Source organism: Emys orbicularis, chromosome 11, assembly GCF_028017835.1.
Source record: "Emys orbicularis isolate rEmyOrb1 chromosome 11, rEmyOrb1.hap1, whole genome shotgun sequence".
In the NCBI taxonomy this organism is placed as follows: domain Eukaryota; kingdom Metazoa; phylum Chordata; order Testudines; family Emydidae; genus Emys; species Emys orbicularis.
Genome location: NC_088693.1, coordinates 18,616,188 through 18,640,854, shown reverse-complemented (window position 1 = coordinate 18,640,854; position 24,667 = coordinate 18,616,188). Strand labels below are relative to the sequence as shown.

The following is a 24,667-nucleotide window of genomic DNA, read 5'->3' as shown; positions in this document are numbered from 1 at the left end:
CAAGATGTATTGGCCACACACATTCCACAATCTATCTTCCATCCTCATTAATTCAGAGTCCTGACACATGGGATTCTTTATTGGCAAAGGAACTGAGAGGTGGTTGAGGTTTCCCCACCCTCTATATCAGGGGTGGCCAAACTGACTGGCCTCCCCGAGCTGCATACAACAATCTTCAGAAGTTTGAGAGCCAGGGCACACCTGCCGAGGCTCAGGGCTTCAGCCCAGCGGGAGCTGCCAGACCGAGCTCAGGGCTTCAGCCCCGCTCCTGCTGAAGTCCTCAGCCCCAGCAGGTGCGCCCCACAGGGCTGAAGCCCCAACACCCCCCTCCCCACTGGGCAGAAGTTCCTACCCCACCACCCCACTGCAAGGCAGAGGTCCCAAGTTCCCTTCACCCTCCCCAGTATAGTAGGTGGAGAATGGGGGGAGGATGGGGTGGGCTCCATGAGCCGCACTTTAACAGTAAAAGAACCTCCTGTGGCTTACGAGCCACAGTTTGGCCACCCCTGCTCTATATCCTCAGATACAGTGCTCACAACGCTCAAGGGGCACAGGTGCAGCCCCAACAGATGCTGCTGTTCAAAGGGTTATTATCTAAGCACCAGGAGTAGAGTCTGTATGGACACCCCTCAAAAAACCACCTTCCTTACTGTAAGGTAAGTAACCATATTTATGTTTGTATAACCTATGCCCGGCTAAGTGGGGCAACAGTGAAGTGTTTTTAAAAACATCTTTGTTTTATCATCCTTGTGCTAGGTGCTCATGGGCATGTTATCTGCACAATAGATAATGCAAGCTAAAGGTTAATTTTATTATCTCTGCTCTAGCATAAATAGCATAAAGCAACTGTTCTCTCAAGCAGGTTAGCAAAAATGGATCTAGGTTGTAAGGCAGTGTTAATTTTTCTTGTCTTTTCTCCTTGTTGTGGGGTAGACTGGAAACTAGTTCAGGGTTTTATTGCCATTGCTGGTCCCCTAAACAACGAGTTAGTAAGCAATTTAAATCTTCAAAACAAGCTCTTAGGCAAAGAAGCTCTTAATATTGTAGTGGATGAAGGTCATAATAGTTTGTGCCACCAGCCTTTTTTGGCTTCTCTGCCACAGTACTTCTCCTACCTTCATGCAAGTGGTGTTACACATTATAAAATCTTTATGCCATGGATACACATCCTTCCAGAGGGGAATGCCAAGAATCCGGAAGAGGCTACAGTTCAGTGCTATAGACAACTTCTTGAGTCTCTTACTGCTGCAAACCTTAAGCCAGTGATAATTCTGCAACATAAGCATTTGCCTGGGGTTGTGATCACGCAGTCCAAACTTGGGAAGCACAAGACCTTTGCTGACCTCTTTGTGGAATATGCTGAGTTTAACTTCCATTCTTTTGGTGATATGGTTGACATGTGGCTCACTTTTAGCGACTTGCCTGAGATCATTGAGAGTCTGCCGTATGATGATCCACAGACCTCTCTCCAGATTCTAGCTGCTGCGCATGAAAAAGCTTATAAAATCTACCATGAAAAATATTCTTCAAAAGGTAAAGAGAAAATGGGAATGGAATTCTGTTTGACTTTCCTAAACAGTGTGTGAAGTGATGAAACTGTAAATGGCTGGCTATGTGTGTGTGTGTGTTTCGGGACATTAGCGAAAATGTCTATAGAAACATTCTGAATGATCAGTTTCTCTGAAATCTCTGCATTTTAAAATAAAGTATTCCCCAGTTGAGTTCACACCATAGAGAAATAGCTAAATTACCTTCTGTTTTCTTTAACAGCTTAAGAGTATCTTGCACATTTTTAAAGAAGTGAAAATTGTGCACTAAGGCTATGGTCTACATTAGAATGTGCATAACCTAGGGCTTAATTCAAAGCTTTGCACTCACCCCTCAAAGACCCGGATCTCCTGCTGGCTTTTTTCTATGTACTTATGTTAAGTTAAACTCATAGAGACAAAAGAAATTCCTAGGAAGCTTCAGTGGGAAATCTCCCTGGCTTCCGTTCCAGCTATCTTGCCTGGCCAAGCTCCTTGGTGGTCTGTGTGGTGGATTTCAGGGAAGCCTTGGGAGTCTGGGCTTCAAGGTTTGTGAATCGAGAGCCACCCACCAGGCAGAGTGCTCTGGAGCTATGGCTCCCAGAACTGGGCAGAGAATGGGAATTCCCTGGTGTGGAGAACTTTTAAATTTTTGGTTTTCATTCCTAATCAGAATGAAATGAAATTTATAAATTCTCTGTGAAACTGAATTACCATTCTCCATCCAGTTCTAGCAGCAACCACCACCTGGGAGAGGCTTAAGACTTTTTTTTTTTCCCTTTTAGTCCATATTTTGTGGGCTTTCTTTTTGTTGGCTTTTGTTAAGATTCTTTTAATGCTAGTTCATAGGTTTTGGGTAGAGATGAAGCTTGCCGTCCTGAAATTGTTCAATTTAGGGACTTTTTAAGTAGATCATGTAGATTCCCAGCCCAGAACAGTTTAAAAATAAAAATTGACCCATCAGACCTAGAACTCTTCCCCTGAACTCCTGCTTTCCACTAGTGCTCTGTGTGATCAGCATCTGGCGTTGAGCAGTCTAGGACACTTGCTGAACTCCTACTCTTCCCTCCACTCCCACCCCCCCACACCCCCCGTGGACATCTTTTAAATAATGTAATCTAGCAAAATTGGTTTCTAATATATGTACTGTGAATCTGCATCTTTCATTCTTTTCCCTCCTTCCCCCAAGTAAATGATATAATAGGCACTTTTTTTCTGTATTTTTCAGATGGAAAACTGTCCATTGCACTGGAAATTGATCATGTCTTTGGGAGTGCACCATTGGAATCTTTTTTAGCGTCTCTTAGGGTGAGACTTTATTTTCTTGGAATTCTTGTCTATTAACTTGCACTTGATTAGCAATTTTTTTATTTATTAGAATAAAAATAACTTATTGCAATTGTAATTTGATCTATCCGATTTAGTAATGTCTATTTATTTCAGTAGTTTAATCATGTGAAGCTGAACTAATTTTAAACAATGACCAAATTGTCCTGTTTGGTAAGCATTACTTAAAAAGCATAGACACTTAAATCTTCATCTGAAAATTTAAGCACAATGAGTAACTTCATTCTCATGAGTAGTCCCAGTAAAGTTGCACAGGTGCATAATTACTTTAGGATCCAAGCCTTTGAGAGATCTGATGATAAATTTCATTCACAATTTGCAGCTGTAATAATGTGCATGTTTTGCATGTATTATAAGGCTACTGCAGAGAGATGACACACTGTTGCTTTCTATGTGATTCCAATTAATAAGAATTCACATTTTAAATACCGACTAGTAAAAATCCACTTTGCCTATTTTATTTCCTATTTAACTCTTGTCTTCAACTTTATTTTTCTAAAAGCCTTGTAGGAGCTGTGAGGATTCTAATGGCTCCAACCTGAGCTATTCATGCTCTGTTGGCCAAGTATGTGTGGTTGGCACAGTCTGGAGAGAAACCAGTCCCTTCAGACTAGTTGTCAAGCTAGGGCTCAGTTGAAATGGTAGGTTGTAAGTTTAGAGTTCATCTGACTGGAAATAACAGCTCTTCTGTACTGTATTGAGTTCTCTGGAAAGATCAACCACTACCTATTAGTCTGCTGGGTCCAGAAGATGTTGAGATTGAAATCAGTGACCAAATACTTCTTAGGCATTGCATTCATTTGCTTTTCAAGTGAAATAATGAGACAATATGTGCAGGTGTGGCACTACCAAAGGCTTTTAAAAATGTAGTTTCTCCAGGTGCGTCTTGGTAAACTGTTCTGAATCCTGTTGCAAAACTATCTGCATGGCCAAGACGGTCATGAACTTTCTCAGTCTTGACTGTTTAATAACTAATTGCAGATGATAAATATTAAACACACAAAATACTCTGTTTGAATCATTTGATCAGCTTCCATATCATTGTTGTAGTCCGGAGAAACAACCTTATAGCAGTAAACCAAATGACACTTTTGATTCTACCTGTTGTCCAGTGGGATTGGTAGGAATTATACTGTTTCCTGGACCCCCTATTTCTGTAGGACTTCTGAGTCCTAAAACTAGAGTCACTGGTAATCTTTCAGGTATTTCTATATAATACTTCATTCTAAGGATAGCTGCCAATTCAGGGGAAACATTAAGAAATATGATTTTTTTTTCTGAGCAATTTTTAATAGCAAAAATTATTTCTGGAGTAGTGATTTGCCTTTTCTTCTTTCCAGGACTCTGTAGATTTTCTCTCTCTCAGCCTGCAATACAACTGTAGAAAGGAAGTAGACTTAAAAAGGAAGTTGAATGAGTTACAGGTAATTTTGAGCAATGTTTCAAAGTGAAAACGGTACTATAGAGATTTCTAGACTGCTTTGGACTTTTAGGGATCCAATCTGCTTTCAGTTACGCAAGTGCAAATCCTGTGCCAGTGCAATTTTGTGCCTGTATCGCCGAGGGAAGAAATGTGCTCTTAATGTTTTAAATTACTATGTAGAGATCTTCACCAAAGGGGAAAATGTTCTAAATATATTTTGCATGTGGGGAAATGCATTCTTTTTCACAGCTACTTTTCAAGTGTCCTCAAAGGAAATGGGAAGGATTATTATTGGGGTTAACATTACTATGAGATAACATATCAGTGGTAGAGTGGAGTAGATGGGTTTAAGACCATTGCCCGTATACTGTAATTCTGTTGAACTGCTGAAACCACTAGCTGTGGTTATGTGTAATGTCTTAAAAAGATTAATCAATTAGAAACAATTCATTTTACAGTTAATGCCTGTTTATAGCCACTTCCATATGAGGAACTCAAAGTAATTTACAGTGTATTTGTCCTCTTAAATCCTCTGTGAGCTAGGTGCATGTTGTCACAGTTGAGGAAAACTGCACCTACATTTAGTGGTCCAGCAAGGGCACCACTGTCAGGCTTCCGGCCCAGTAGCCGTTGCCTTGCTTGGATGGGGACCGGTGTTTTTCTCTCCCTCCTGACTGGGATGTTTCCAGTCTGCATAGCTCCCTGATTGTACTGTGACTTGACTAGCAAAAGACAGGCTGCGTAAGCAGACCTGCTTTGCTTCTCCCCTCAGAGACGGCACACACTGTAATGGCCAACAGTTATGAGTTGCAGCACTTCCTATGAAGGCCTATTTTATTCTTAAGGTAAAAGCACTACAGAGAAAACACATTAAAACAGTAAAAGAACCTGTATACCTGCTAATAAGATTGCCAGAGATCACTCTGGGCTCTGACAGGTGATAAGTCTTTCAAACCCCTCAAAGGGGTCTCTTCTATGGTCACAAGTTCATAACAGCCTCAGCTCAAAACTAATGCCCAGTCTTAGGGGGGGCTCAGTAAACCCAGTCCTTCCAACCCTTCCTGAAGGATTGGGGACCTCCATGGACCACAGGTCCTGTTCATTTGCTGGATCAGGAAACAGGCCCTGAGCTTGTTGGCTATTTATCCAAAAATCCTTTCTTTGTCTGTTGGTCCCTGTAGAATCCAGTTTGAACTAGTGTATGTGTACTTCTCCAGAGGGTGGCTTCAAAGAACGGATAACTGGAGGAATTTCATTAGCACTCCCCTCTTCCTAGAGGAGCTGTATACAATCACCAACACATAAACAATTGCATTTTTAATACAATGAACTCCAAAGATGTTAAGATAAACATTATTGATTTACGTTTAATTCCACCAAGTTTGTCCAGGATATTGTCATCTGACACATGTTATTCCCGTTTTTGCTGATGTGGACACAGAAGTTGTGTGTCTTGTTGAAGGTCTCATAACAGGTGAGCAGCAGAGCAAGGAAGACGCCCCAAGTCTCCTAATTCCTTCCAGTCCTGTGCCTTAAACACATGACAGTTGTTCTTCACTGAGCACCCAGATGTTATAGTGATGGCCATGTTAGAAATAGAGAGAGAGAGAGATAAAAGAAGCTGCCTGTGCATCGTCTATGCAAAACACAAAACAGGTTTAAAAGATGCTCATTGTTTTGAGAAATCCACAGACATTGCCTGTACAAGCCACACAAAGCCGGGGAAATCCACATTCTCACTGAAGCATAGCTAAATGGTTCTGTTTTGTCACCACAGATCAGACAACAGCCATGCCAGGAAACAGCTGTGTGTTGCTCATTGGCGTGTCGCTACTGCTTTTCTAACTTACAACAGGTGTTTGAAAGCACTGAAAATGCAGTTTGGGCAGCGATCACTGATGCACTGAGCAACTGAAATTACATTCCGCCTTTTATCCAAGGCTTTTAAAGCTCTTCACAAATTTTTGCAGCATTCCTGTTAGGTAGGCAAGGAGTTTTGCCTCCATTTTACATACAGGGGCACTAATTTATTCTATTTCTGGCTTTACAACTGCCCTAACAAGTTTTGTATGTGTAATTGTTCACTTGCTGTAGCAATGGTGGAAACATTAGCAAGGACAGGGCTCACGATAGGATTAGGTGACACAGCGATAAAAGTACCAAAGGTCTCTCTCCTATCAATAAGTGCTCCTATCAATTCTGCCACAGGTAGTGAATTACAGCTACCACATTTACTGGTGTATGTGCATACAGCAAATGAGTTACAGAACCAAGAATGGAAGACAGGATTCCCTAGTCCCCTGGCCACTTGACAACACTTCCTCCAGTTAACCTTTGCAGCTAGACCGATCAACACATTTTTGTTGTTGTTGAAACAATTTCTTAGCTAAGAGCTTTTTTTTATTTGTCAGGTTTTTTGATGAAAAATCAACCCCTCAAAACTTTAGTGTTTTGAAAATAAAAGGTTGTTGTTTTTGTTCCTCCTCCCCCCTCCCCCCCCCCACCTATCCCTTTTTGATCAGTCCTCCTTAAAAGCAGGGATGGAGACTGGTGCCAAATATCTCACTTCTCAATCCCTTCCCTTGTTCCACATGCCTTCCCCCAATCCCATGAGCCTTTCATCTCCACTCTCCCAGGCACTAAGAGGTTTCCACCCCCCAAGCAGGCAGATGAGCCTTATATTCTCTCCCCTCCCCCTACTTATGTCCCTGACCTCTTGAGCACTGAGCCACTTTTGTCTCTGCCAGGTCTGCCTTGACCCTAGACTCTGCTGCTGCTCTGAGCATCTTGCCTTACTGCCGCCTCTACTGCTTAGCATGAAGCAGCAGAATGCAGAGCCCAGCAGCAACAGGAAACTGGGCAAGTCTGCCATGTGGTTTGGCAGATATGCCCTGATCCCCTCATTCCTCTGGCTATATATGTTCCACCCCACAGTACCACCTGGAGACCTCCCAGGAAACAAGTGAATACCCAAGGGTTAATATTGAATAGGCTGCATATGTGTGTATATATGTACATATTTTTTGTGGTACAAACAATGCAAATTATTTTCACACCCCCTCTGGATTGTGTGTTAATCTGCCTTTAAACATTCTTATCCCTGACGTGCAATTTTGTAGGCATTCTATCAGGTTTTATATCCCATGTTGAAAATAATAAATGCCAAGCTTGTAACTTTGCTTATCTCCTTCATACAACTTGATGCCATTTTTTGTTTTACAGACTATCAAGGAGAATACAAAAGTTTTACTCTTTGGTCTAAAACTTCATGAATGTAACTCCATGAAAGAGAATCCATTTATAACAGTAGCTAGCATTTTCCAGGGTAAGTGACATGTTCAGAAGGAAGGATTCAGTTTCCAACTCTGCCAGAAACTTCCTGTAAGATGTAGGGCAAGTCACTTAATCATAATGCCTCAGTTCCCCATTTGTCAAATGCAACTTAACATTTCCTTCTTTCCATCCTTTATCTGTTTTGTCTGCCTAAATTGTCTTACTGTTTGTACAACACCTCGTACAATGGGACCCTGATTTTGGTTGGTTCCTTTAGTCTCCACTAAACAAGAAGTAATAATAATAGCCACATTTCGGTTGAGCATCCGATCTAAACTATAAAGCTAATGTTTCGGGGACTCTGAATATAATCTTCCCAAGCAGGTAGTATTGGGAGAGGCAGTTTTTAAAAGACTGGATTTTAAACCATTAACTTATGTATATCATAATTTCTCCTGACGTAATGTGTGGTCATTTTCTTAAATCCCAGGCTTTGACACATCCCTCATTCGTCACTCGCACAAATCTCCCAGCACAACACACGCTCCCACAAGTCATCAGTTTAAGGTTTCTTAGAGCTGCCTGGAAAATGGAGCAGCTTGGTAAGCTGCCTGCCGGTAGAATCTAGAACCTTCCACCCCCACCACTTCCCTGATTAACTGCCAGCCTGTGCCCCTTCACAGACAGAGCATCACTTCTCCAGAACCTCTCCCACATACCTGACTAACTGCCAGCCTGGAGGGCTATGCCAACGGTCATTTGGCTGAGTTGCACATGCATCAACCCGAGTTTCGTTAAAACTGCCACGGTGTGGGAGGAGGGATGAGTGAGAGGGGGATGTAACTGCTGTTATTTTACCAAAATTGTACAAAACAAAGATCACTATTCTCACTCTCCCAAAGCAATCCTGAAATTGCCTGCCTGAAAGTCTTATCCTTACCATAAACTTGAGTGCTTACCATAAAGCCACAGGTCATCACTAGTTTTACTGTTAAGGTAAAAGGTGAGAATAAAAGAAGGTGCAAAAATGAGAATGGGATAACAATACAAAGTAGCTAGGGGAGAGGCTTTTCTTGTAGCTAGTTAGCACTTAGACAAATCTATACATACACAAGCGTTTATCAGGTACATATCATGGGGAACTGAACTGGCTAATATCAGAAGTCACATGTTTTCTTGCAACTGAGTTGTGTTTTTCTCTTCTTGTCTTTTTCAGCAATTAATCAAGACAAGGCATTGGCAATGGGATATGATGTTAATGAATTCTTAAACTACTCATCAGTTCATAAAATTAGGTACACAGTTTTTGTTCCTTAAGTGAAGTCTTGTAAACTCTCATGTCCTGTAGAAGACAGTATGCTAGACAGTATGCTAGTATCCCCTCATTCCTCTGGCTATATATGTTCCACCCCACAGTACCACCTGGAGACCTCCCAGGAAACAAGCTAGTTCTCAAAGTGAATACCCAAGGGTTAATATTGAATAGGCTGCATATGTGTGTATATATGTACATATTTTTTGTGGTACAAACAATGCAAATTGTAGACAGATGGTGTCCTTCAGTAAACATGCTATGTCAAATCATTTTTAAATGCAATTTCTTTTTAACTAGAAATGCTCTGCATTTCTTTCTTCCTCATACGTCGAGATTGCATCAGAACCAGCGGAGTATCTTGTACTCCTGTAGAACCTGACCCCATCGCTACATTTTACAATAAAACATCTTCAAAAAGGCATTGCCATTCATGTGAGGCTAGTTGGATTATACACAAGTGTGTATAGTAGCTGGCTCTGTACAGGGGGGCTTTGAGAACTGCACTAGCATCATTCATTACTGTAAGCGCCTCACATTACAAATTTAGCCCCTGTGGGTTTCATGATCTACATAGTTTAGTGAGTGCAGTGCTCATGGAGTCAGTATGCGCCACAAGGGTTTTGTCTTCATCTTTGACTCAGGTGTAGTCAAACGTGCCATACACACCCAAAATGTTGGCTTAGAAATGTCTCCTGTGCAAGTCTGCAGAGTTAGTCAATTGTACACCAGAAGTGACAGACAATTGACCATTGGATTGATTAGAGCATTAAAACACCACAATGTAGCTAGTACGTTGGAGCTGAAAAAGAAATGAATGACTATTTATTAGCCTTATAGTCTGCAATCTGTAATAATGCCACCAATCGTGACTATGTTTTAACTTTTTTTTTTTTTTTTTTTTTCCCCCTTAAATCCCTAGTCCCCATATAGCTAATACGACTATCCAAAAAAGACTACAAGAGGGCCAGGCTGCTGCTCTTGCTCCTCTCTCCTCCTATCAAACAGTTTGGGAAACTTTTGCTAACCAGTCTGAATTGGAGAGAGATACTTTTGTGCATGATGTTTTCCCAAGTGGTTTCCTCTGGGGCACATCCACTGGTTCCTTTAACGTTGAAGGAGGCTGGGCCGAGGATGGAAAAGGAGAGAGTATTTGGGACTGGTTTGGGCAGCAAGGTCATGTCCACATGAATCAGACCGCAAATGTGGCATGTGACAGTTACCACAAAATTGACTATGATGTTTACCTGCTCAGGGGTCTTCAGTCGAAGCTGTACAAGTTTTCTATATCCTGGCCCAGGATTTTTCCCACTGGCATTAGAAACAGCTTCAGCCGCCAAGGTGTAAATTACTACAATAAATTGATAAACCGCTTACTGGACTCTAATATTGAGCCCATGGTGACCTTGTTCCACTGGGACCTCCCACAAACACTGCAAGATCTCGGTGGATGGCAGAATGAAAGCATTATTGATACTTTTGCAGACTATGCAGACTTCTGCTTTGCCACCTTTGGGGATCGGGTTAAATTTTGGATTACCTTCCATGAACCTTGGGTCATTAGCTACGCTGGCTATGGCACTGGACAGCATCCCCCGGGAATCACTGATCCAGGAGTAGCATCTTATAAGGTACCCACAAAGAGGAGCTTGCATTCTTGGGGCTATTGTAGTTGTGCTTTTTCTTCGATAACATTCTGTTTGTGTTGATTCTGTGTCCTGGTGGTGGAGAAATCTCAAATGATCTGTATGTAAGGCCAGTGCGCTCTCAAGACATATCCGTACTGCAACACTTATAAGAAATCCACTAATTAGCAAGGGCTAGATTGATGGGTAAATAAGGGGTTAATAATTAATTGTAGCAAAACAAAGAGATTGAATGTATTTGATTGTATCCCTCTCCTCCCAAAGCCACATCACTCATCATTTTAGGCTGGGATTTTCAAAGAGGCCAAAAGAAGTTGGATTTCAATGGGAGTGCGATTTGAAAAACCCAACCTTAGATTGCGAGACATTCAGGACAGGTACTATATCCTGCCATGTGTTTGTGCAATGGCCTATACATAGAGAGAAGACTCCACTTGCAACTGAATTGAAGGTGTATCTGGGTTGGAATGTGGCAGCTTCTTAACATTGCTTGTCACAGCTATGAAATAAGTTGACTGAACTTCTTCAAACCTCAAAGCTTGAATCTGCATTTGCGGCTAAGGTGGCAGGAGAGGTTTCTTTCCTCATTTGATTCAAACTAGTTTTATGTAGCACTTTCTATGAACTTGACTGGGGTTTTATGTTGGGTAGGAATGTTTAATTTTTATATGTACTTAATCTTCATGTCTAAAAGTTCTTAAACTGCTGGTTCCAAACCCGTGTGCAGTGCTGTGACACGCTTCCCTCCTTCTCTCCCAAGGTGGCTCACTCAATTATTAAGGCGCATGCAAAAGCCTGGCACTTATATGATGACCGATATCGTTCCCAACAGCATGGTAAGGTGGGAATTGTGTTGAATTCAGATTGGGCTGAACCCAAGACCCCAACAAGTTCTGAGGATGTGAAAGCAGCTGAGCGCTACATGCATTTCATGCTAGGCTGGTTTGCTCACCCTATATTTGTTAATGGAGACTATCCAGATATCCTGAAGTCCCAGATCCAACAGAAGAACCAGCAGTGCTCTATCCCAGTTGCCATCCTCCCTTCATTTAGTGAGGAAGAGAAGTCCATAGTGACAGGAACTGCAGATTTCTTTGGTCTTTCTCATTACACTTCCAGACTGATCAGCACTGCGGTTAATGACACCTGTATTCCAGCCTATGAGAATGTTGTGAACTTTTCCCAACATGTTGATCCTTCTTGGCCACAGACTGCCTCATCTTGGATCAGAGTGGTCCCTTGGGGGCTGAGAAGGCTGTTGAAGTTTGTTTCCCAGGAATATACAGGGACTAGGATCCCAATTTACATAGCAGGGAATGGTGTGCCCACAGAAGATGGAGGGGATGTTATTAATGACACGAAGAGAATGGATTATTTCAGGCTGTACATCAACGAGGCTCTGAAAGGTATGCAGTATTTGTTTTTAAATGGTTAAATGTTATTTAATTGGGCCAGTGTTTTCACTTTAACTTGTGGCAACCTGTGAACATTCCCACTTGTGTGGTACCATTAAAGCTACATCTTCTGCCAACTGCAGCCACTAGATGTGACTTGATCCCACAGACCAGGCTTGAATATGTTTCCCAGACCTGAAGAAGAGCTCTGTGTAAGCTCAAAAACGTCTCTTTCACCAACAGAAGTTGGTCTAATAATAGATATTACCTCCCCCACCATATCTCTCTATGTGCATACTATGGAAGGCAGGCAGACTTGGGCCCAAACCTGCACTGAGCTCTGTGGGAAGACCCTTGTCCTTATACAAAGCCCTACTGAAGTTAATGTGGTACCAGGCAACTGTCTGAATCCACCAGATTGGATCTCCTTGCAGGATCGGGGCCAAAGTGCAGAAGCCTGGCATATCCCTGCCTGGAGTATGAAAACATCATTCACAGAAGTGTGTGTGTGTGTGTGTGTGTGTGTGTGTGTGTGTGTGTGTGTGTGTGTGTATAAAGTGCTTTACAAAGCAGCTCAGTATCATTATCCCCAATTTACAATAATGACTGAAAGTTGTCCTTTGATAACTGTGATTGGTGACCTACCCCTGTTGGTAATCTCCATAGAAAGGTTGAGGACTGAATGCATAAGGCAAGTGAACTACTCTCTGAGCTGAGTAGAGATTCTCTGCTGGTTGTAGGTGGATGCACCTTGGTAGGGCAGTGTGAGGAAGCTGGCACTACTGCCCCTACTATACATGTTCTGTGGTTAATTACAGGACTTCTTTCTCCAGGAAAGTCCAGTCAGCACTGAATTTACATGACAGTTCTGTCTCAATATAGTAGTAGGTCCATAAGAGAGCGGTACACTTGCAATGGCTAAAGACACTTGACCTTCAAAATATAAACATGTTGGCTTAGGAAGCAAGAGGCCAGAAGAAGGAATCAAAAGCGGGGGTTTGAAAGGAACAAATAGTCCTTAGGGACCTAATTCCCATTGACTTCTGAAGGGAGTTAAGCACCAAAGAGGCACTTGTGCCTTTGAAAATCTCCCACATGGTAGCACAGCTCACCATGACTAGGTTGTTAGGCCAGCTTATAGCTGAGTTTTGAAACTATCTAAATCTATGCACATAGAAAACTAATTTGATTTTTCTCCCTCCCGCCTCTTGTAAGTACAACAAATTGTGCCTTGCCAAGAAGAAAGTCAAGGAAAGTGTGGGCCCCTTACTGAATGAGGGAGGCAACCTAGTGACAGAGGATGTGGAAAAAGCTAATGTACTCAATGCTTTTTTTTGCCTCTGTCTTCACAAACAAGGTCAGCTCCCAGACTGCTGGACGGGGCAGCACAATATGGGGAGGAGGTGACCAGCCCTCCATGGAGAAACAAGTGGTTCGGGACTATTTAGAAAAACTGGATGAGCACAAATCCATGGGGCCGGATGCGCTGCATCCGAGGGTGCTAAAGGAGTTGGCGGATGTGATTGCGGAGCCATTGGCCATTATCTTTGAAAACTCATGGCGATCGGGGGAGGTCCCGAATGACTGGAAAAAGGCTAATGTAGTGCCCATCTTTAAAAAAGGGAAGGAGGAGGATCCGGGGAACTACAGGCCAGTCAGCCTCACCTCAGTCCCTGGAAAAATCATGGAGCAGGTCCTCAAGGAATCAATTATGAAACACTTAGAGGAGAGGAAAGTGATCAGGAACAGTCAGCATGGATTCACCAAGGGGAAGTCGTGCCTGACTAACCTAATTGCCTTCTATGAGGAGATAACTGGCTCTGTGGATGAGGGGAAAGCAGTGGATGTGTTATTCCTTGACTTTAGCAAAGCTTTTGATACGGTCTCCCACATAATTCTTGCCGCCAAGTTAAAGAAGTATGGGCTGGATGAATGGACTGTAAGGTGGATAGAAAGCTGGCTAGATCGTTTCAAGCGGAGCCGGTTTCAAGCGGAGTGCCCCAAGGGTTGGTCCTGGGGCCAGTTTTGTTTAATATCTTTATTAATGATCTGGAGGATGGTGTGGACTGCACTCTCAGCAAGTTTGCAGATGACACTAAACTGGGAGGCCTGGTAGATACACTGGAGGGTAGGGATCGGATACAGAGGGACCTAGACAAATTAGAGGATTGGGTCAAAAAAAACCTGATGAGGTTCAACAAGGACAAGTGCAGAGTCCTGCACTTAGGACGGAAGAATCCTATGCACTGCTACAGACTAGGGACCGAATGGCTAGGTAGCAGTTCTGCAGAAAAGGACCTAGGGGTCACAGTGGACGAGAAGCTGGATATGAGTCAACTGTGTGCTCTTGTTGCCAAGAAGGCTAACGGCATTTTGGGCTGTATAAGTAGGGGCATTGCCAGCAGATCGAGGAACGTGATCGTTCCCCTTTATTCGACATTGGTGAGGCCTCATCTGGAGTACTGTGTCCAGTTTTGGGCCCCACACTACAAGAAGGATATGGAAAAATTGGAAAGAGTCCAGTGGAGGGCAACAAAAATGATTAGGGGTCTGGAGCACATGACTTATGAGGAGAGGCTGAGGGAACTGGGATTGTTTAGTCTCCAGAAGAGAAGAATGAGGGGGGATTTGATAGCTGCTTTCAACTACCTGAGGGGGAGTTCCAAAGAGGATGGAGCTCGGCTGTTCTCAGTGGTGGCAGATGACAGAACAAGGAGCAATGGTCTCAAGATGCAGTGGGGGAGGTCTAGGTTGGATATTAGGAAACACTATTTCACTAGGAGGGTGGTGAAGCACTGGAATGCGTTACCTAGAGAGATGGTGGAATCTCCTTCCTTGGAGGTTTTTAAGGCCCGGCTTGACAAAGCCCTGGCTGGGATGATTTAGTTGGGAATTGGTCCTGCTTTGAGCTGGGGGTTGGACTAGATGACCTCCTGAGGTCCCTTCCAACCCTGATATTCTATGATTCTATGATTCTATGAATCATCATTTTCAGTGATAAACAAGTTATAGGTTACAGCCCTGGAAACACTCAGCCAGGGAGACTTGAGATTCTTTCTTAAATAAAAAAGGAAAAGAGCTAGGGGAAACATATTCAGAATATTAACACAGTTCCTTTTCTTTGAGCAAGTACATCTCAAATTTAAAAAAAATAAAATTAAAAACTTAATATTTTTAATTTCTAAGAACAACTAATGAAAAAATCATCATGCTCTAGGTATTCTAAAAATACAGGATAGTGAGTGCATTTATCACTGCCTCCTAGTGGTTGCTTTATAAAGAAAAGAAGTCCTGTTCCTAACAGGTGGCACATGGGGCAGGTTTTTTGGACTCAAAAGATCCTAGATTCTGTCCTCCACGCAATATATATTGACATATATATCCGTGTTGTCATCTATCTGCACAGTACAGAGATTAATTACAATGTGTTATGGTTACTGGTGGTCTCAGATACATGAGATACTTTGGTCTTTAGTCTCACAATGCATCCTTGGGTGTGTCACTGTTATCCTTGTTCACACTGTTATCCTTGTTTGTTCCTTTGTGTAATATTGCCCATTGTCCAGAAAAATATTCAAAGTCTAACATATTTCTCTATTGTATTTTAACAGCTATAAAGCTAGATGCAGTTGATGTTCAGACATATATTGCTCGATCCCTGATTGATGGCTTTGAAGGCCCAATGGGTTACAGTCAACTATTTGGACTACATCACGTGAATTTTGAAGATGGCAACAGACAAAGGACACCAAAGGAGTCAGCATATTTCTTCTCCAGTGTTATTGAAAAGAATGGTTTCCCCAAAGAAGTCATGGACAGATCTCTTCGGTCACTGACGTGTGATTCACCCCCACCACCAAGGTTACTCAGTTTACCAGCGTCTGACGTACCTTCAAAGGCAAAAGTTGTTTGGGAAAAATTCTCACCCCAAACTAAGTTTGAAAGGGACATGTACTTCTATGGAACCTTCCCAGATGATTTTACATGGGGTGTGTCCTCCTCTGCCTACCAGATTGAAGGAGGTTGGGATGAGGATGGCAAAGGGCCTAGCATTTGGGATAACTTCACCCACATCCCAGGGAACGTAAAAAATAATGAGACTGGAGATATAGCTTGTGATAGCTATAACAAATTAGCTGCAGATCTTTACATGCTGACAGCTTTAAGGGTAAAGAGCTATCGCTTCTCTCTGTCTTGGTCTCGCATTTTTCCTAGTGGAAGAAATGATTCCATAAATAGCCACGGGGTTGATTATTACAACCGACTTATCAGTGGTTTGACTGCAAGAAATATCACTCCTATGGTCACTCTGTACCACTGGGATCTGCCTCAGGCTCTCCAGGACATTGGTGGCTGGGAGAACGATTTATTGATTGAACTTTTTGATAGTTTCGCAGACTTCTGTTTCCAGACTTTTGGAGACAGAGTGAAATTTTGGATGACCTTTAATGAACCCTTCGTCATTGCATGGGCTGGATATGGGTTAGGAGAATTTCCACCAAATGTGAAGGATAATCCAGGTCACACTCCCTATAAGATTACACACACGTTACTAAAAGCTCACGCCAGGGTTTACCATACGTATGACCGTAAATACAGAGTCAGTCAGAAAGGGGTTATTTCTTTGAGCCTCAATATTGAGTGGGTTGAACCAAAGACACTGGATGATCCCAGAGATGTGGAAGCAGCAGATCGCTATCTGCAGTTTATGCTAGGGTGGTTCGCACACCCAATTTTCAAAAATGGGGACTACCCAGAGGCCATGAAATGGACAGTAGGGAACAGGAGTGAGCTACAGAACTTGCCATCCTCCCGTCTGCCAGCTTTCACGGCGGAGGAGAGAGAATACATCAGGGGCACAGCCGATGTCTTCTGTTTCAACACCTACACATCCAAAATTATAAAGCATAAGACCACCAGGCTAAAACCATTCTCTTATGAGGATGACCAGGAGCGATTGGAGGAGGTTGATTCATCCTGGCCTACCTCAGCAATTACAGGAATGAGAGCTGTAGCCTGGGGTCTCAGGAGGCTGCTGAATTGGATTAAAGAGGAATATGGCAATCCCCCAATTTACGTAACTGAAAATGGGGTGGGAACACAGACCAAATCTGATGTTGATGACACGAACCGGATATTTTACTACAAAACATACATCGATGAAGCTCTGAAAGGTATTGGGGTTATTTACAGTAGTGCTAGCATGATGATGAAAGATTTCCACCATCATGGGCTCCAGGCCTGCTTTTTCTCCCAGTGAGGAATGTCTTTTAAAAGATAAGCATCCCTTGTCTTCCCTAACACATCAGGAACTGAAGATGCTTAGAATGAGATGTGCAGCTTGCCAGGTCTAAATTGGAGGTCACCCTGGAAATAGTTTTACAAACAAAAATTGAGCTTTCTCAGCTCCTCTATGCTCACCTTCCCTTCTTGTTCATTTACCCTTCTTTCCCTTCTCTTATGCCATGCTGGTTGATGCTTCTTGGATGGATATATTGAGTCGGGCCCGAATAGCTAGCAATTACCATCCAATGGTGGTTCTGAATTAGGAAGCTTTCACTTCCGTTGTCCCTTCCATGAGCTGCAAAGTTAGCTTAAACAGCATGTTGGGGATTCTCATGGTTTGGGGGAATCTCCAGGTGTGAAAGAGCCAGCCTGTACCACCCCAGACCCCCTGGTGTAAGAGTGTCAGAGGAGAAGGGGAATTGTCTAAAAAATGCTGAACCACTGGCTGTAGAATGGACCCTTGGGGAACTGCTGCAGCTAGGCATCATTTAGTGCAGCCTTGCGGATCTGGGGCATGGAGCCTTGATTTTTCTACGCACCGGCCTTAATGGGGAAAAGGGGAGTTGATGATGATTTTAACTGAGGTAACTAAACTAGAGATGACGCTGTGCCATGAATCTCAGCTCTGGACTTTGAGAGAAACTTTAGGGGTGTTCAGATTCAGGGTTTTATCTTTTTTCCCCTCCCATCTCTAAACTAAAACAAACAGAAAAGACACCGGAGCCTTCATTATCTTCTGATAATGCCAATTGGTAAACCAGGCTGTAATGTACTGACTTTGTGTATATGACTGGCCCACCCAAATAGTAAGGGACGCTTCTAAAGATACTAGCTAAGGAAGGTCTCCTTTAGCTTGAGGACGAGGGTTCTAGTCCCACTTTCTGAAGGGGTGTATGATTCATCTAGTGTTCCTGTTCACACATCAATCCTTTGCAATACCTTATAGTTTACATTAGGATACTTCACTGATTCTGTTCTATCACGTATGTTATCCAAGCAACTGTTTTGTTTTGTTTTTTTTAAAATATTTTCAGCCTACAAGTTGGACGGTGTTAATCTTCGAGGATACGTTGCTTGGTCTCTCATGGACAACTTTGAATGGTTGTATGGTTACAGTGCCAGGTTTGGACTGCACCAAGTTGATTTTGAAAATCCCAACAGGCCAAGGACCCCCAAACGCTCTGCTGTGTACTATGCTGAAGTCATACGTAACAACGGGATCCCATTACCAAAAGAGGATGAGTTTTTATATGGGGAATTTCCAAAGAATTTTTCATGGAGCGTAGCAACCGCAGCATATCAGGTTAGGAGATCATAATGTCATCTGTATATTACCAGTGAACAATTGATTGTTTCAGAGGACACTCAAAGCTTTCATAAAACTGGGATTTAGTAAAATTGGAGGAGCTTATAATAGCTAATAGACTGGGGAATGCAAAGACACTTAAGAATAAAGTATGTCCTAAAATGGGAATTTAACTTCAAAATCAGGAGATAACTTGTTTTTATATAATTATAGATTGAAGGAGCCTGGAGAGCAGATGGGAAAGGACTTAGCATTTGGGACCAGTTTGCTCATACTCCGTTGAAAATTAGCAATGATGAAAATGCAGATGTAGCTTGTGACAGCTACCACAAGCTTGAGAAGGACTTGGCTAGTCTGAAAGCTCTCCAAGTGTCTCACTATCGCTTTTCAATTTCCTGGCCCCGTGTTCTCCCAGATGGAACTACAAAGCGTGTAAATGAAGCTGGATTAAACTACTATGAGAGGCTTATTGATGCTCTCCTTGCATCTAATATTAAACCTCAGGTAAACATCTATATATAAGAAGATTTCAGGATTGTCACTGTCTGTGTGTCATTTTGAAGCCTAGAATGTCAGTTGTCAGTGTGAAGCAATGGACACAGCTACTAGCATGGTTGAGAGGTCTTTTTGTTTAGAATATTACCAGGTTCAATCATCATTGGTATTTGCAGTCTGTTACCATCCAATTTTTCAGTTTTTCAGCCATATTGGGTTTTTTTATGCATATGACTTTACACCTGTATGACAGTACAGACTTTCCAGCCCTACATTTTTATGATTCTCAAGAGGTCATCTTGTCCAGTCCCCCATGCTGAGGCAGGATTAAGAACACTTAGGCCACCCTGACAGCTGTTTGTCTAACCTTTTCTTAAAAACCTCAGGCGTGGGGGATTCCCTAGGTAACCTATTCCAGTTCTTAATTACCCTTTTAGTTAGAAAATTTTACCTAATACCTAACATCAGTCTTCATTGCAGCAAATAATGATGCTTGGACTGTGAATCTCATAAAAAGCGGTTAATAACAATTTGATACCAAAAATAAAATTTTTCATTCTCTCAAATTGCCATGTGCAGTCGTCCCTGAGCCCCGGTCCTAAGAGTTGCTGAACTCTCTCAATTTTTATGGACTTCAGGGGGAGTTGAGGTTGTTCAGAAGTCTTGCAGGATTGGCCCCTATCTTTGTAAATAACAGAATCAAAGTTTATTTTCCCCTTCAAACGTTAAGCACGTGAATGTCTCAGCCTAGCAAAAAATAGGAATTTTATTTAAAAGGGTAAAGAGAAACCATATCTTGTGGTTTTTCCAGCTGCAATCCTTGTGGTGTGAAATGCGGGGCTGAGAAGAGATGCTTGATGCTCAGGGAATCTTGGGTGTCTTTTTTTTAAAATCCCTGAATTTATAGGGCTATCCATTCACTGTCTTGCATTGCGTGGGGGTCGGGGAGGGGAGGTACCAGATTCTAATTTTAGCTTGCTTTGACAACAATTCCAGAACTGGTGTAGTCGTCCACTTGGGTCCATCACTGGGCTATTGTGACTATTGATTACATTAAGGATCAAATCCAAACCTGGCACAAATAAGTACATCTCCAGGGTTGGATTTTTACTAGTGTCTGAAAAGACTGTAGAAGAAATTAGTAGTAGTATTTGTGTGTATTAGTGACCACTGTACTGAGCTGCGCACAATACAGGCTTCGGGAGATTCCCTTTATGATACAAATCAATTAATGTAAATGCCTATCAGTCAGCGACTGTCATGTGATGATAATGCAGGCTTCTGTAAGTAACGTCATGTCCCTTGTCCATTTCTTCATGAATGAGAGTGAATCCGTGATTATCTCATAAAGTAACTAGTGATGTTTGTAACTGTCTCTCTACATAGGTAACTATTTACCACTGGGACCTCCCCCAGGCCCTGCAGAACGTTGGCGGTTGGGAGAATGAAACTATAGTTAAGAGATTTAAAGAATATGCTGAGTTACTTTTCCAGAGGCTGGGAGATAAAGTGAAATTTTGGATAACCCTCAATGAACCCTATATAATCGCAAATCTTGGCTATGGCTATGGCACATCTGCTCCAGGTATGACTACTGACTTTAAGCTGTGTTCTCCGGTGCGAGTAAGAAGCGAGTTCATGGTTATTCAGGAGACAAAGGATGATGATATGGTTAAGGCACTGGATTGGGACTCAGAAGGTCTTAATTCAATTACTGGGTCTGCCACAGACTTTCTTTGTGACCTTGGGCAAGTCACTTTTATGTCTCTCTGCTTCAGTTCCTTAGCTGTAAAATGGAGTTAGTTTATATTGGGAGTTTCCAAAGAACTTTTAATGAAACATTGCTTCTGCAACATATTAGGTTGGGAAATGACAATGTGAATTACTATTGGACAATCAAATGTGTATGCAGAAAACACACAGGTTTTATAAAACGGGGGTTTGTAAAGTTTTACTTAATAGGGGCATTGCAAGGATAAAATCTGTTGTGAGGTGCTGAGTACTAGATAGGGTGATCAGATAGCAGGTGGGGGGTAACAGGCGCCTGTATAAGACAAAGCCTTGAATATTGGGACTGTCCCTATAAAATTGGGACATCTGGTCACCCTAATACTAGAGTACTGAGAGCCACATAATTATCCAGAGAGACAGGACCATACAGTACCTCCTGTGGAGACACCTGCATGTGAGGTATGGAACCTCTGCAGTGCTCACGCATCACATCCTTGAAGTCATCCCCTAATGGGAGAGTGAGACATGCAGCTTCCCCACATCATGGATTTCCAGGAAGGGAAAAGTTCCCTCAATCCTATGGAAAGAGATTCTCTCGGTGTGTTGTTCTGGACTCCTCTGCCCTGCAGTTTGGCCCCTGCGGTGCCAGATGAGATGGTGTTTCTTCTTTTACTGGCAGTTCTAGTTGTTCTTTTTGTGTTACTCTGCTGGAAACAGCAGGCTTGGTTGTGGGAGCAGCCCTGTCTCACCTCATGTATTGCTCTCTTCAGGAATCTTTGCTAGACCAGGTAAAGCTCCTTACATAGTAGGGCATAACTTAATAAAGGCCCATGCTGAAGTCTGGCATCTGTACAATGAAACCTACCGTCCTAAACAAGGAGGATTAATCTCCATTACCATTAACTCTGACTGGGCTGAGCCAAGAAACCCTGACAAGCAGGAAGATATTGACGCTGCGAAGCGATATGTGCAGGTACACAGGAGATGTCACGAATACACCCTTTGCTCTTTCTCACTCCCATTTTCCTAATCCCATAGTTACTATGATTCAGAGATGCCTTGACCTGGATCGCTGCCTTGCCATTTTCTAGCAGATTGTTGCAGTGAACCAAGCCTAACACTGAGGCTCTCAATATCTTTTTCATGTACCAATAGTTTTGTGTAGAACCTCCTTAAGATTTTTGTCTCCCAGAGACACCCATCCTCTCCTTGATAACACCCTGTAGCAGAGCAGTTATACAGTAAGCAGCAGAGAAGAGCCAAAATAGAAATACAGCACCACAGCCGTGTTGTTCTTACTGATAACGTAAGGCACTTCCCTGCATCTCTGTTTGCTCATTCATTTAAAGTAAATGGTAAATGGTATGGCACAAATTTTGCCATTGGCTAGTAGAATATTAGCTCAGATTCTTGCGTGGCATTCAGTTGGAGACGTGTTATTTAACCCCTCACCCCCTTTCTTATTTCCTTGGCTTAGTTTTATGGTGGTTGGTTTGCTCATCCCATTTTCAAAAACGGCGATTACAATGAAGTGATGAAAACGAGGATACGGGAGCGCAGCCTGGCCCAAGGGCTGAGCCAATCACGGTAAGCGCCTGGTAACAAGACATGAGCAAATACGTTAACTTCCACCTTGTAAAATTCCACTGTCCTGGTAAGGATGTGTGGGCTAGTTAAATATTCATGTGTGGGCTAGTAAATATTCATGATTATTTTAAAGCTGGGGTGAAGTAGTTACGATAAATTTGCAGTGACCCTTACTTCTGAGGTATGATGTTACAGTGGTTAAACCAGTGGCCTCACTGTAACTCAGGTGCAGTGCCAGTAAAACTCAGCAGACAAACTACCTTCTGAGTGTCATATTTATTATGAAAGGATGGGGAGGATGAAGAATTGGGATTCAGGGTTATGATGATAAACCGTATGAATCATTTCCCCTTTAAAATAAACCTGGCTAGGCCAAGGAACATTCTCTAGCCTGCTTAGTTCTGCAGTGGTGGGATCCCAGAAGTGCCTCCTAATCTGTAGTGACTCACATCTTCTCTACTATACAGTCCAGCTGTTACCCAGAAGTGGTTTAAAACCTTAACTCTAGCAATAACATTTTCATTTGTTTGCTGTCCAAGACGTGAAGAATGCCCCTAACAATCTGTAACCCCTCTTTTTGTCATATGACTGCAGTGGTGTTAACTAGCCACTCTACCTAGAATGATCCCTTAGAATATGTGTTAGCTACTTATGCTAAACAATCTGCTCTATCTTGCATTTAGCTGTGGTGCTCCGAATACCTTTCCCAGACCTGAAGAAGAGCTCTGTGTGGCTCAAAAGCTTGTCTCTCTCGCCAACAGATGATATTAATTTACCCATCTTGTCTCCTTTAAGGAGGAAAGCTTTGTCAGGGTCAGTCCCTTCCCACTTGCACCAATTCACTGGTGTAGCTCAATCCATTTTTCAGGAACACCAAATAAACTTGTATAAAAAAGTGCTCACCATCTGTATACGTCTGACCTGTTTTGTGTAGAGTATTTTACCTACTTGATTTCTGACCTATGTAAATACAATCTGTTAATCCTGTAAATGAGCAAATGGAGAGGATTTGGGATAAATGAATTTATCATCTTAATTAAATACATCTATAGGAGTTGCTGTATTCCCCTAGAAAGTTCTCTTTTGCTTTTGGGTTTAATGTTAAGACTATTTCTGCACATCTCATTTGCAAACAAAATGAACTTCTGTAAAATCACTTTCTTCAAGAGTTTCTTTGGGGGTAATGACACAAACAGGCAGCTCAAAATTGTACATTGGATGCTCTGCAGTGGAAGACCTAATGCTCCTATACAGATGCATTGAGTGTTGCTTTCAACTGCTCTTAAAAATGGTATGTTATATTGATCAGCTGTGAAAAATTGAAGCCTGGCAACTCAAGAAACTTAATTCAAAGGTACCAGTCTGGCCAGATGGTACATCAATCCATTGTGCTATCACAGCTTTATCATGAGCTGTTGGGAGCAACATCAAACTTCTGTGCTGCAGATCACCTTCCCTTTCCCAGAGTCTGGCTTCACCCTGGCCAAATAGTGAATCATCTTCACTTTCATAGCATGGTGTAGCGAAACTGGCAGAGCTGTGCACTTGAGCTGTGCAGTATTTCTGATCATTTACCTCTGAAAAGGTAAAGGAATGTTTGCTGATGTGGTCTTGAAGAAATTGCTTAGCATGCTCTGGAAAAGGTGTGGTTTGGTGGCTGTAGTGCATTAATGCTTGAGTTCTGGTCCCAGCTCGGGAAGGAGTGCCCTTGTGGTTGGAGCAAGTGGTTGGGTGTCAAGATTCTTGTGTTCAAGTTCCATTTCTGCCACTGTCTCACTTTGGGCAAGTCTCTCAGTATTCAGATCAATAAAATGGGTATTATAATGCTTACATCAGAGACTTTTAGGTTGAATAAATTGGTGTCTGTAAAGCACTTTTCACAATCACAGTGGGCTGCGTAAGGTCAGTTATTTCTCATTATTGTTAACATTCTGACAGGTATGTAGTTTCTTTAAGGAATTCAATTTTTTTCTGAAACTTACTTGTTTTTAAAAAGGAAAAGAGATTGACCACAAAACAAATCCTTTAAACATTTCCCAGTAAAAGGAATTTTCTTGTCAGTAAAAGTCTTTCTTGTTTTTCCCTTTTAATGCAGACTCCCAGAATTTACTGAAAGTGAAAAGCAGAGAATTAAAGGCACATTTGATTTCTTTGGTTTCAATCATTATACCACAATATTGGCATACAACTTAAACTATGCTTCGGCCATCTCATCCTACGACGCTGATAGGTAAGACATAAGCATAAAGTTATAGTCAAATAACACACACACTTCTGGAGCCTGTGCCAATATGATCAACATTTAAAAATTAACTTGACAAGCACTTGGACTTTTAGACAC

The 24,667-nt window shown here is 42.2% G+C and overlaps 1 protein-coding gene across 1 annotated transcript in view; it reads left to right on the top strand.

Moving 5' to 3' along the window:
- Positions 1-872: 872 nt before the first annotated feature.
- LCT (lactase) overlaps positions 873-24,667 on the top strand; it is a 30,728-nt gene continuing 6,933 nt past the window's right edge. The window contains exons 1-14 of the mRNA XM_065413421.1: positions 873-1,533; positions 2,755-2,834; positions 4,214-4,297; positions 7,519-7,621; positions 8,786-8,864; positions 9,804-10,512; positions 11,288-11,933; positions 15,533-17,095; positions 18,242-18,510; positions 18,727-19,017; positions 20,395-20,593; positions 21,510-21,712; positions 22,217-22,326; positions 24,422-24,556. Coding sequence (XP_065269493.1) covers positions 873-1,533; positions 2,755-2,834; positions 4,214-4,297; positions 7,519-7,621; positions 8,786-8,864; positions 9,804-10,512; positions 11,288-11,933; positions 15,533-17,095; positions 18,242-18,510; positions 18,727-19,017; positions 20,395-20,593; positions 21,510-21,712; positions 22,217-22,326; positions 24,422-24,556 — 5,132 coding nt within the window. The remainder of the gene's footprint in view (positions 1,534-2,754; positions 2,835-4,213; positions 4,298-7,518; positions 7,622-8,785; positions 8,865-9,803; positions 10,513-11,287; positions 11,934-15,532; positions 17,096-18,241; positions 18,511-18,726; positions 19,018-20,394; positions 20,594-21,509; positions 21,713-22,216; positions 22,327-24,421; positions 24,557-24,667) is intronic.